This window comes from Saimiri boliviensis, chromosome 11 (assembly GCF_048565385.1).
Source record: "Saimiri boliviensis isolate mSaiBol1 chromosome 11, mSaiBol1.pri, whole genome shotgun sequence".
Taxonomy (NCBI): Eukaryota; Metazoa; Chordata; class Mammalia; order Primates; family Cebidae; genus Saimiri; species Saimiri boliviensis.
This window is the reverse complement of record NC_133459.1, coordinates 27,148,933-27,161,937: the sequence shown is the minus strand read 5'-3', so window position 1 is coordinate 27,161,937 and position 13,005 is coordinate 27,148,933. Positions and strand designations below refer to the sequence as shown.

Sequence of the window (13,005 nt, the reverse complement as noted above, 5' to 3'; positions counted from 1 at the left end):
GCTGAGGTAGGCAGATCACTTTGAGCTCAGATCGAGACCAGCCTGGGCAACATGATGAAACCCTCTCTCTACAAAAAAATATGAAAATGAGCTGGGCATAGTGGCTCACGCCTGTGTTCCCAGCTACTTGGGGTTTGAGGCTGAAGCGTTGCTTGAGACAGGAAGTGGAGGTTCCAGTGAGCTGAGATTGTGCCACTGCACTCCAGACTCCCCCCTGCCCCCACCCCCCCCAAAAAAAAGATCTTCCTCCTGTAGACATCTGTAGTCCTAGCTACTTGGGAGGCTGAGGTGGAAGGATCACCTGAGCCCTGGAGTTCGAGGCTGCAGTGAGCTATGATTGCACCACTGTACTCCAGCTGGGTGACAAAAAACAAAAAAAAAAAAATTAAAACAAAAAAACCCCAAAAAGTCTAAAACCTGAGTGACTCAATCTACTTGGATCTCTGTCTTGGCTTGTTTTAACACAGGGATGGTAGTAGAGATAAGGAGTCCTTCACAGTGGCTTCCAGTATCAGTTAGCTAGATGACTTACTGGGAGAAGGTACCTGCCCATATTTCTTTTGACACTTGCTAAGATCAGCAAATAGCTTTATCTGGAAAATAATTCTCCCTTTTGCTTTTCCTTCTCTTACTCTGATGACTTTCATCTTCATCCTCTTCATCTCGGTACTGAATGGGACCTTCTGAATCAGAGTCACTCTCCTTCTCTTCTTCCTCCTGTAGACACCGTGGTAGTTTAGGAATGACTGAGGTAGATGTCATGTCTTCACTGAATGTGGATGGACAGGTTTGCTCCTCCTCTTCTTCATCGTCTGGACTAACAAATTAACATAATTATATATACATATTTTTAGAAACAAAGAGGATAACTTACTCTAAGACAAAAGACTGAAATAAAGGCTGGGAGTGGTGGCTCATGCCTATAATCCCAGCACTCTGGGAGGCCGAGGTAGGTGGATTCACCTTAGGTTAGGAGTTAGAGACCAGCCTGACCAACATAGTAAAAGCCTGTCTCTACTAAAAATATAAAAATTAGCCAGGCATGGTGGCAAGCGCCTGTAATCCCAGCTACTTGGGAGGCTAAGGCAGGAGAATCGCTTGAACCCAGGAGGCAGAGGTGAGCCGAGATTGCACCACTGCACTCCAGCCTGGGTGACAAGAGCGAGACTCCATCTCAACAATAACAAAGACATAGGACTGAAATAACTATAACAAAATCCAGGAATGAAGTAACTTATAATTCTCTACCTTACCTTTAACAATCTTGCTAAGAAACTTTTTAGCAGGTTATTAATCTAAGGGTTCTAATTCTAGCTTTACAACTTATTAGGCAGTGGTGCTTTCCAGAATTTGTCTAATGTCATTCTCACAAGCCTACAGAGTAGATATTATTCCCATATAGAGATGATATAACCAAGAGCAGAAAGCTTAAGTAACTTAACACTACTATAAGCTAAGAGTGGTAGTGCTGGAATTTGGACCTAGGACTATCTCACTCCAAGGTGAATGCTCTTAAGCACCACGTTATACAATGCCTTCCCTGCAGTATATAAAACTAGTAGTTGTAATGTTTCATGTAAGTAATTTTGTAAATGTTGCATCATTACAAAAATCTCCATAAAAAAAAAAATTAAGCCACAAGAGTAAAAAGTCCAAATTTGGCCAGGTGCAGTGGCTCACACCCATGATCCCAAATGCTTGAGTCCAGGAGTTCAGGACCAGCCTGGGAAACATGGTGAAACCCTGTCTCTAACAAAAAATACAAAAATTAGCTGAGTGTGATGGCATGCACCTGTAGTCACAGTTACTCAGGAGGCTAAGGTGGGAGAATTGCTTGAGCCCAGGAGGTGGAGGTTGCAGTGAGTTAACACTGTACCACTGCACTCCAGCCTGGGTGAGAGTGAGAACCTGTCTCAAAAAAAAAAATAAATAAATAAGCTGGGCACAGTGGCTCACACCTGTAATCCCAGACTTTGGGAGGCCGAGGCAGGCAGATCATGAGGTCAGGAGTTTGAGACCATTCTGGCCAACACAGTGAAACCTGGTCTCTCCTAAAAACACAAAAAATTAGCCAGGTGTGGTGGCAGACGCCTGTAGTCCCAACTACTTAGAAGGGTGAGGCAGGAGAATCACTTGAACCTGGGAGGTGGAGGCTGCAATGAACTGAGATCGCACCATTGCACTCCAGTCAGGGTGATAGTGCAAGACACCACATCAAAAATAAAATAAAATAAAGTTTTAAAATAAGATTTAAAAAAAAGTCCAAATTCTTTTGGCAGAGTATTCTTTGTACTTTAAATTTATTCACATTGCCAGGCACAGTGGCTCATGCCCGTAATCCCAATACTTTGGGAGGCTGAGGTAGGTGGATCACCTGAGATCCAGAGTATGAGACCAGCCTATCCAACATGGTGAAACCCCATCTCCACTAAAAATATAAAAATCAGCCAGGTGTGGTGGTACTTGCCTATAATCCCAGCTACTCGGAAGGCAGAGGCAAGAGAATCATCTGAACCTTGGTGGCAGAGGTTGTAGTGAGCTGAGATCATGCCACTGCATTCCAGACTGGGCAATAGAGGGATACTCCATCTCAAAAAAAAATATATCCACATTTTCTTTTTTTTTTTTTGAGATGGGGTCTCACTCTGTTGCCCAGGCTGGAGTACAGTGGCACAATCTTGGCTCATGGCAACCTCTGCCTCCCAAGTTAAAGCAATTCTCCTGCCTCAGCCTCCCAAGTAGCTGGATTACAGATATGCACCGCCACAGCCGGCTAATTTTTTGTTTGTTTATTTATTCATGGAGACGGAGTTTTGCTCTTGTTGCCCAGTCTAGAGTGAAATGGTGCGATCTCGGCTCACTGCAACCTCTACCTCCCGGATTCAAGCGATTCTCCTGCCTCAGCCTCCTGAGTAGCTGGGATTACAGGCATGTGCCACCATGCCCAGCTAATTTTCTATTTTTAGTAGAGACGGGGTTTCTCCATGTTGGTCAGGCTGGTCTTATACTCTCAACCTCAGGTGATCCATCCACCTCAGCCTCCCAAAGTGTTGGGATTACAGGTGTAGATGGGGTTTCTCCATGTTGGTCAGGTTCTCCATGTTGGTCAGGTTTCTCCATGTTGCTCATATTCTCAACCTCAGGTGATCCACCTCAGCCTCCCAAAGTGCTGGGATTACAGGCATGAGCAACACCTGGCTAAGTTTCGTATTTTTATAGAGATGGGGTTTCACTGCATTGGCCAGGCTGTTCTTGAACTCCTGACCTCAGGTGATCCATTCATCTTGGCCTCCCAAAGTGCTGGGATTACAGGTGTGCATCACCATGTGTGGCCCACATTTTCTTTTTATAAGTAATTTTTTCTAAGCAGGGCTATCTAGAGTAAAAGAGAAACAAGAGGCAAGCTATAGATAAAGCACTTACACTTTCAGCATTTCAATAGTGATGGGAAGAGACCTGGTCCGACCCAGTGTACTGCTGTCCTCAGAAAAGCTGTCACTGTTTTCAAAGAGCAAGGAATGAGCTCTGTGAGAGCCCTCCAGAGGAGGAGTCATGGGAAGGGGGCTAGTGAGGGCCTGCTGGATTCGAATATGCAGTGGGAGTGGAGGCAGCCTGGAGGGTAAATGGGGCTCCCCAAAGTTCTGGTCCAATATCCTCTTGGGGACTTCCTTTTTCTGATCTTCCTGCTGGAGAATCTCCTGGGGCAGATCTAAAGATGGTGGAAACTCAATTTCTGGTACAACTTGAAAAGTCGAAGCAGGAAATGGAGGGGTGCGTGGAGGCTCTGGAGGTATATGAGTAGGCAATGGTGGGGATGGAGAGCAAGGTGGGATCACTGGCAGCGGTTCAGAGCCCACAGAACACATGCTTTTCTCTCTTTGATCACTTGGTGTTTTGGTGGTGATGGCAGCAGCAGACTCCAAGGTGGGTACTGAGGTGGATGGAATGCCTCTCTTGGGTGGTAATGGTGGGGATGGTTTTGATAACAATGTACCACTGTTTATTGCTTGGGACAGTTCAGCTGGAAAAGAGAGAGCAATACATCAATTTCACATGACTTTCCAATGCTTTGAGGGACCAGCCCAGGGCCTAGAATTAATGTTGAGTTCAGTTTTAGTCTTTCTAGCAAGTTATATAATTTCATAGTTTTGCCATTCCCTACATATTTTTATCCTAAAATAAAATTTATATTTATTCAAATAAATGTATAGAGGTGTAGGAAGACTGATGAGTAGCTAGCTTCATTGCTATGACAACAGATATGACAATTTTTTTTTTAAAATTGAGACAGGGTCTCACTCTCTCATCCAGACTGGAGTGCAGTGGTGCAATCTTGGCTCACTACAACCTCCACCTCCTAGGCTCAAGCGATTCTCCTGTCTCAGCCTCTCAAGTAGGTGAGATTATAGGTGCACGCCACTACAGCCTGGCTAATTTTTGTATTTTTCATAGAGATGGGATTTCACCATGTTGGCCAGGCTGGTCTTGAACTCCTGACCTCAAACGATCCACCTACCCTGGCCTCCCAAAGTGCTGGGATTACAGGCGTGAGCCACCATTCCCCACTGACAACTTTTTATAACTTGATCTTGGTGTAGTTCATATGAATAGAGACACAAAATCTGATAAAAAGTTATTTTGTGGCCAGGCACGGTGGCTCATATCTTTAATCCCAACACTTTGGGAGGCTGAGATGGGCGTATTACTTGAGGTTAGGAGTTCAAGACCAATCTGGCCAACATGGTGAAACCCCGCCTCTACAAAAACGAAAATAAACAACAACAACAACAACAACAAAAAACCCCAAAATTAGCCAGATGTGGTGGCAGGCGCCTGTAATCCCAGCTACCCCGGAGAGGTTGAGGCATGAGAATCTCTTGAACCTTGGGGGCAGAGGTTGCAGTGAGCCAAGATCATGCCACTGCACTCCAGCCTGGACAGTGAAAGACTCTGACAAAAAAAAAAAAAAGTTATTAGTATAACAGTATACTCCATTAAAAAATTTAAACATTAAGATACCATGAAAAATAAATAATAGTGGGTATTGCTACCATATCCTGATAAATAACAATATCTAGATATCTCAGCTCTGTGTTACAACTATCAATTCTGACATCTTGAATTTTTATAGCAATTGCAAAGGTGTTTGAAGAAATCAAAGTGTTTTCTGTCCTTGAAGTCATATTCTCTTTATACCACCTGGGGTGACAGGGGAAACATGATAACATCTTTACCATTTTCCAGAAGGAAAAAGTGAGGCCACAGAAGTTAGGTGACTTTGGCCGGGATGATACTACAAACCAGCATGGACTCAGCTAGCATCCAGGTCTCTGACTATTTGACTGCATCCTACTGTCTCTAATATTTATTAGTATGCACACCTCTTATGTTCCCTTTGCACCTCACCTTACCATGTCCACTCTCCACTAAATGATGGGCTCCTTGATGGCAGGGCAACCTTGCTTCCATCAACATATCCACAGAGATGTGCATAGTACCTGGCATCTAGTGGACCCTCAGTATGTTTATTAATGAGAATCCCTCACCCTGTACATGACAGTATATATTCCTATGGTTTCACCAAAGCCCCCAGTGACTCAGCAAAGTCCCTTTGGAGGGCTCCATATGACCTGTAAGAAGTGATCATCAGATCACACAGAAACAAAACTTCCAAAATAATTATAGTAGTTCTTTTGATCACCAATCTCTAACCTTCTACCCAACTCCTTTATTTTCATCCCACTCAGTGTTCTCAAATGGTCTCAAAAACTTCCCTGAAATAAAACTGTATTTGTCCTAAATCCCACTATATTGGACACATTCAAAGTAAAAGGCTAGCTAATTTTACAATGTTTTTTTTTTTTTCTTTTGCGACAAGGGCTCCCTCTGTTGCCAGGCTAGAGTGTAGTGGTATGAACAATAGCTCACTGAAGCCTTGATCTCCTGGGTTCAAGTGATCCTCCTGCCTCAGCCTCCCAAGTAGGTAGGATGACAGGTCCACGCCACCATGCCTAGCTAATATATTTTTTTTATTTTTAGTAGAGATAAGGTCTCACTATGCTGCCCAGGCTGGTCTTGAACTCCTGGGCTCTAGTGATACTTCCACCTCAGCTTCCCAAAGTGCTAGGAAAACGGATGTGAGACACCACAACTGGCCTCTTTTCTTTTTAAATTTATTATTTAGTTAGTTTTTATTTACTTATTTATTTTTTGAGATGGAATCTTGCTCTGTCACACAGGCTGGAGTGCAGTGGTGCAATCTCAGCTCACTGCAACCTCTGCCTCCCAGGTTCAAGAGATTCTTCAGCCTCTCAAGTAGCTGGGACTACAGGTGCGTGCCACCATGCCTATTTGTATTTTTAGTTGAGACAGGGTTTCACCATGTTGGCCAGGTTGGTCTTGAAAGCCTGACCTCAGGTGATCCACCTGCCTTGGCCTCCCTAAGTGCTGGGATTACAGGCATGAGCCACTATGCCCAGCCAATTTATTTTTATTTTTAAATTAAGTTAAACTTATTTATTTTAGACAGAGTCTCACTGTGTTGCTGGAGTGCAGTCATGCAGTCACGGCTTACTGCAGTTTTGACTTCCCTGGGCTCAGGTGATCCTCCCACCTCAGCCTCCCAAGTAGCGGGGACCACAGGCTTGTGCCACTCACCATACTTGGCTAATTTTTGAGGGGTATTTTTTGTAGAGACGGGTTTCTCCAGGTTGCCTAGGCTGGTCTCAAACTCCTGGGCTCAAGTAATCTACCTGCCTTAGCCTCCCAAAGTGCTGGTACTAGAGGTGTGAGTCGCTGTGCCCACCCTTTTTTTTTTTTTTTTAGAGATAGGATATCGCTCTGTTACCCTGGAGTGCAGTGGCGCAATCATAACTCACTGGGAGCCTTGAACTCTTGTGCTTACGCAATCCTCTTACCTCAATCTCCCGAGTAGCTAGAATTACAAGCACACGTCACCATACTAAGCTAATTTAAAAAAAAATTTGCTTTTGAGACGGAGTTTCACTATTGTTGCCCAGGCTGGAGTTAAATGGCACAATCTTGGTTCACTGCAACCTCAGCCTCCCAGGTTCAAGTGATTCTCCTGCCTCAGTTTCTTGAGCAGCTGGGATTACACGCATGTACCACCATGCCTGGCTAATTTTTTGCCATGTTGATCAGGCTGGTCTCAAACTCCCAGTCTCAGGTGTCCACCACCTCAGCCTCTCAAAGTGCTGGGATTATAGGCGTGAGCCATTGTGGCGGGCTAATTTTTAAATTTTTTATAGAGATGGGGTCTTGCTACATTGCTCAAGTGATCTTCCCACCTCAATCTCCCTAAATGCTGAAATTATAGGCATAAGCCACTGTGCCTGCCTAATTTTGTAATGTTTTAATGTCACTCATCATAAGTAAATTTTTTTTGTTTTGTTTTTTTGAGACAGAGTCTCACTCTGTTGCCTAGGTTGGAGGACAGTGGTGCAATTTTGGCTCACTGCAACCACCACATCCTAGGTTCAAGTGATCTCCTGCCTCAGTCTCCTGAGTAGATGGGATTACAGGCATGCACCACCATGCCCAGATAATTTTTTGCATTTTTAGTAGAGACAGGTTTTCGCCATGTTTCCCAGGCTGGTCTCCTACTCTGGGCCTCAAAGTATCTGCCCACCTTGGCCTCCCAAAGTGCTAGGATTACAGGTGTGAGACACCATGCCTGGCCCCATAACTAAACTTTGAAAAGGGGTTTCTAGAAAAACACTGCATACACACAAAAAAAGACTCGTGAATTTTAAGAACAGTGAAATAGATATGCGTAGACTGGATTTTTGCTGATTCTCCAAAAATAGTAGTTAGCTATTCTATCTACAACAAAACTCATTCCTGGTGAGACCATAAATTAATGTTTTTACTTTTGAATTAATAAGAAATTACATTTGGTAATTTATAGAAGGCATATACATTAAGCAAGTAAATTCTGGTACATATACCCTGACAACAGCATCTGGCTGTAGTTCTGTGGAAAACCAGAGTGTTCCTGGGATAGGTAACAATTCCCTTTTACCTGTTCAGCTATTGCTGGTGGTCCTTCCTTAGTCCTAATACTCCATGTTATACCTATGAGAAGACAGTAGTACTTCTGAAGCAATGGTTTCCAAACTTTTAGATTTCAGTGACCAAAACAATTTAAAAAAATTTGATCAACCTCAGATTTTTTTTTCTAGTTTTTTTTTGAGGTTGTCATTTTCTAAGATTTCCAAATAAGATTTGATATTAAGTAAAACATTTGTGATCATAATCCTTTTGTGAAAGAAATGGCATTTTAACACCAAAGGATTAGGAAGGTTATCATTTCAGAATAAAGGAGAGTCCTTTAAGTTTATTTAGCTCTAACAAATGCTCTGTGAATTGTCCTATTTTTCTTCTTCTGCTGAGGATCCCCCATGGACTAATACTGATTCCTCAGTCATAAGGTCTATTGTTCTGGGCTATTAACCTCAAGCCAAGAATGGGCTCTGTAATTTAGTCCAGGGTATCATACACAAATTATTTTACATGTTGCCTTAACTTGAAGAGAGTGGTGTGCCACTGGTCTAGAGCAGAGGCTCTCAATGTGTGTTCCTTGAACGGCAGCATCAGTATGATCTGGGGAACGTATTAGAAAGGCAAATTCTCAAGCCCATCCCAGACTTATTAAAATCAGAAACTCTAGGGCTAGTGTCCAGCAGTCTGTTATCATAAGCCTTCCAGGTGATCCTGAGGAGAACACCAGTTTGAGAACGCTACTGCAGGGAACAGAGATCTGGACCTGAGGGTTGAAGAGCCTATGTTCAGTTTGTATCTTTCACTAACTATGACCTTTTTTTTTTTTTTTGAGACAGAGTTTTGCTCTTGTTGCCCAGGCTGGAGTGTGATGGTGCAATCTCAGCTCACTGCAAACTCCTCCTACCTGGTTCAAGTGATTCTCCTGCCTCAGCCTCCTAAATAGCTGGGATTACATGTGCCCACCACCACGCCTGGCTAATTTTTTGTATTTTTAGTGGAGATGGGGTTTCACCATGTTGACCAGGTTGGTCTCAAACTCCTGACCTCAGATGACCTGCCTCAGCCTCCTAAACTGCTGGGATTATAGGCGTGAGCCACAGCGCCCAGCCTACAACCTTAAATGAGTCACAATGTCTTCATGCTCTAATTGCACTACCTGTAAAACAGATAAAATCGGTTTCCTGCAGCACAAGGTAGTTTTGAAAATAAGTATGTGAAAGGTCCCCAAGTTCCTCATAGATAAGTCAACATGACACTATCCATCCAAAGTGGTGATAATAACAACTTCATCCTGTTTTCATCAAGCTACTCCAACCTGTCATATTCATAAAATATTCTAAGCCTGTTTTTCAAGGTTCGAATCACTCCACCCAACTTAGTGATACTAAATATTTAATAAGTGTACTTTTTATTCATTCAATCCTGAATAAAAACTTTAAGCAGTACTAAGCCTAGTATCATTTTTCCTGAAAAACTATATTTTTATTACCTTTGAAGCACTCATTAGCTTTCCTCTCCCTTTCTTGAAAATTCTTCTAAGAACTGTGCATTTATATAAAGAAAGTAGACTTAAATAGAACTTTGGGTAAATGCAGAAAATTTACTAAACCCATACAGATTTACTGATTATCTTCCCTGCTTTCTCTACCACTACTTATTTTAATACAAGAGTAGCATTCTTAACTATCCCAAGATAAAACATGATTTTATCAGAACAATTTAAGAATCTCTTCTGCAGTTCCCTATAACGATAACTATTCAGAAGATAACTAAACTGAATTCCAAGTTTCATTGTCATCTACAGAATCATCCTTTTATCTACTAGACTCATTTATGCTTATGGAGGGAATATGTAGTTTTAAGTAGATTAAAAACTTTTAATTTGAAAAGTCTGCCTTGCCCCTTGTAAGCTAAGACATTACTCTAATTTTTCAGTAAGTGCCACAGATAACTCCACGCAGGTGGAATCTGTTATGTCTTCATATAGCCAGTCCAACTATATATGATGACATATATATATATATTTTAATTTTTATATATATATATATTTTAATATTTATATATATTTAAGTTTGGGGGGTTTTAATCCATTTTTCTAAAACAATGATTCCAAAACACACACTCACTCTCTCTCTCTCTCTCTCCATATATATATATATATATATATATACACACACACATACACTCTCTCTCTCTCTCTCTCTCTCTCTCTCTATATATATATATATATATATATATATATATATACACATACACACACACACACACACACACACACACACACACACACACACAGTCTCACTCTGCCTTGCCCAGGATGGAGTAGTGTCGTGTTCTTGGCTCACTGCAACCTCCGCCTCCCAGAGGTTGGCCAAGCTGGTCTTTAACTCCTGACCTCAGGTGATCCACATGCCTCAGCCTCCCAAAGTGCTGGGATTACAGGCATGAGCCACCACGCCTGGCCTACTTTTTTTAACCTAAGACTTTTCTCTATGTTGAGGTCATTCAAAGGGAGGAGATATGGAAAATTCTCATAGACCAAATCAATATTGTACCAGTTATCCAGTAAAATAACCATCCAATATCAAACCAAACCCAAAACACCAGAAGCCTAAAGACTTACTTACCAATGACAGGGTTGCTATTTCTGTGAGCTGGTTTAGGGGGAGGGATAGGGGGCTGCTTGGCAGGGATCATATGAGTGAGGCTTGGGGTAGCAGTAGTGTTAGTGCTGGCAGGAGCAGCAGGCAGAGTCCTTGGTGCTGGGGAAGGCGTGGCAGAGAGATTAACAGTCTTTGCGAGGCTTGTGGCAGCAGTGGTGGCAGTGGGTGCTGTGGTGATGGAAGTGGAGATGATGAACCTTGCCGTGCTGCCAGAGGAAGTAGAATCCTTTGCTTGCCCTTCATTTGCTTCATGAGAAGCGGACAAGGGTCTTTTGGGAGGAAGTAAAGGCTGTTTGGGTACATTCTCAGGAATAGACTCTGCTTCAGAATTAGGCTGGCTTCCAGTTGAGCCTGTGTAATAATATATATAAAAAGGGAAGATAGAGTAACAAGAGAGACTGAAAAAGCTAACATATCTATGAATTTATGGTTAATTCCATCAATTTATTTAATTTATAGATTATATTACAGGTTACAGTTCTCAATGCCTCCCAATCTCCCCATACTTAAAAAATGTCAGTAAGAAAGGCTCAGTAAGAGATGCTCATTGTGGTAGTGATTATTCACACAAGAGCCAGGCTGCTGGAGGAGAGGCACAACAAAATTCCTTGGGTGAAAGAAGTGGAATGTGTAGCTGGAAAAAATCCTATAGGTATCTGATACTTAACATCCTCTTCCATTCTTGAGGATCACAAATTAGGTATTTTGTGAATAAACGGGGGGCGGGGAAGAAATTCCCCTTGAAGTTGCTAAAGTATTGCTAAAGGAGAAAGTAATTCTCTTTGGATTTTACTTTTCCCTGTTCTCTTGCAAACCCCTTAGGTAAAGGAAAATAACGGTCCATGGCTCTTAAACTAAAAAATCCAGAGTTTCTTACCTAGCCGTTTCTTTAAGTCCTCTTCTGGAATAGGTTTCCTAAGACTTGCTAATCTTACTGGCTCTTCCTCTACTTGGACTGGACTAGATGATCTGGCACTCCCTATGGGGGTGGTATGGCCATTCTTTAACATGGCATGGCTTGGCTTTCCTGGATCCTCATCACCTGCAAGGTGAAAGAAGAATACAAAGTGACGAAATTGGCATGAACAGAGAGAGAGAAGAGTTAGTAAATTTTTCTTTCTCTCTCTCTTTTTTAAATTGAGACAGGGTCTTTCTATGTTGCCCAGGCTGGTCTTGAACTCCTAGGCTCAAGCAATCTGCCCACCTTGGCATACCAAAGTGCTAGGATGAATGGCATGAACCACTATGCCTGGCCAATGTTGGTGATTTGAGACAGGGTCTCACAGACCAGACTGGAGTGCAGTGGCATGATCTTGGCTCACTGCAGCCTCTGCCTCCCAGGCTCAAGTGATCCTCCTGCCTCAGCCTCCTAAGTAGCTGGGACCACAGGCGTGTGCCACCACATCCACCTAATTTTTTTGTATTTTTGAGAGAGATGGGGTCTCACTATGTTGCCTAGGCTGGTCTCAAACTCCTGGGTTCAAGCAATCCACCTGCCTTGGCCTCCAAAAGTGCTGAGATTATAGCTGTGAGCCACAGTGCATGGCCCAGAGTTGGTGATTTCTTTTCTTTTCTTTTTTTTTTTTTTTTTGAGACGGAGTTTCGCTCTTGTTACCCAGGCTGGAGTGCAATGGCGCGATCTTGGCTCACCGCAACCTCTGCATCCTGGGTTCAGGCAATTCTCCTGCCTCAGCCTCCTGAGTAGCTGGGATTACAGGCACGCGCTACCATGCCCAGCTAATTTTTTTTTTTTTTTGTAGTTTTAGTAGAGACGGGGTTTAACCTTGTTGACCAGGATGGTCTCGATCTCTTGACCTTGTGATCCGCCCGCCTCGGCCTCCCAAAGTGCTGGGATTACAGGCTTGAGCCACCGCGCCCGGCCCAGAGTTGGTGATTTCTAACCTTCCTTACCTTCTTTCCCCTGTCTTCCTGTTTTAGTTTATTATTGAGATCTAGATTATCCGGATGCTTAAACAGAAATAAGTAATTTCTTTTTCCAATACATGTTTGATAGCCTATTATGTGCCAACTACGTTGTTATATGAATAAGACAAAGGCCAGGTGCATGGCTCATTCCTATAATCTCAGCACTTTGGGAGGCCAAGCCAGGGAGATCACCTGAGGTCAGGAGTTCGAGACCAGCCTGGCGGGTCAACATGGTGAAAACCCGTCTCTACCAAAAATACAAAAATTAGCCGGGTGTGGTGGCAGGCACCTGTAATCCCAGCTACTTGGGAGGCTGAGGCAGGCAAATTGCTTGAACCCAGGAGGCAGAGGTTGCAGTAAGCTGAGATAGCGTCATTGCACTCCAGCCTGGGCA

The 13,005-nt window shown here is 43.0% G+C and overlaps 1 protein-coding gene across 15 annotated transcripts in view; it reads right to left on the bottom strand.

Moving 5' to 3' along the window:
* The window catches only part of PHACTR4 (phosphatase and actin regulator 4), a 124,137-nt gene that overhangs the window by 21,396 nt on the left and 89,736 nt on the right, over positions 1-13,005 (bottom strand). For all 15 annotated transcript variants that reach the window (XM_074380363.1, XM_074380364.1, XM_039473900.2 and 12 more), the window contains 4 exons: positions 11,563-11,727; positions 10,650-11,036; positions 3,424-4,021; positions 633-817 (listed from right to left, as the gene is read on the bottom strand). In XM_074380363.1, coding sequence (XP_074236464.1) covers positions 633-817; positions 3,424-4,021; positions 10,650-11,036; positions 11,563-11,727 — 1,335 coding nt within the window. The remainder of the gene's footprint in view (positions 1-632; positions 818-3,423; positions 4,022-10,649; positions 11,037-11,562; positions 11,728-13,005) is intronic.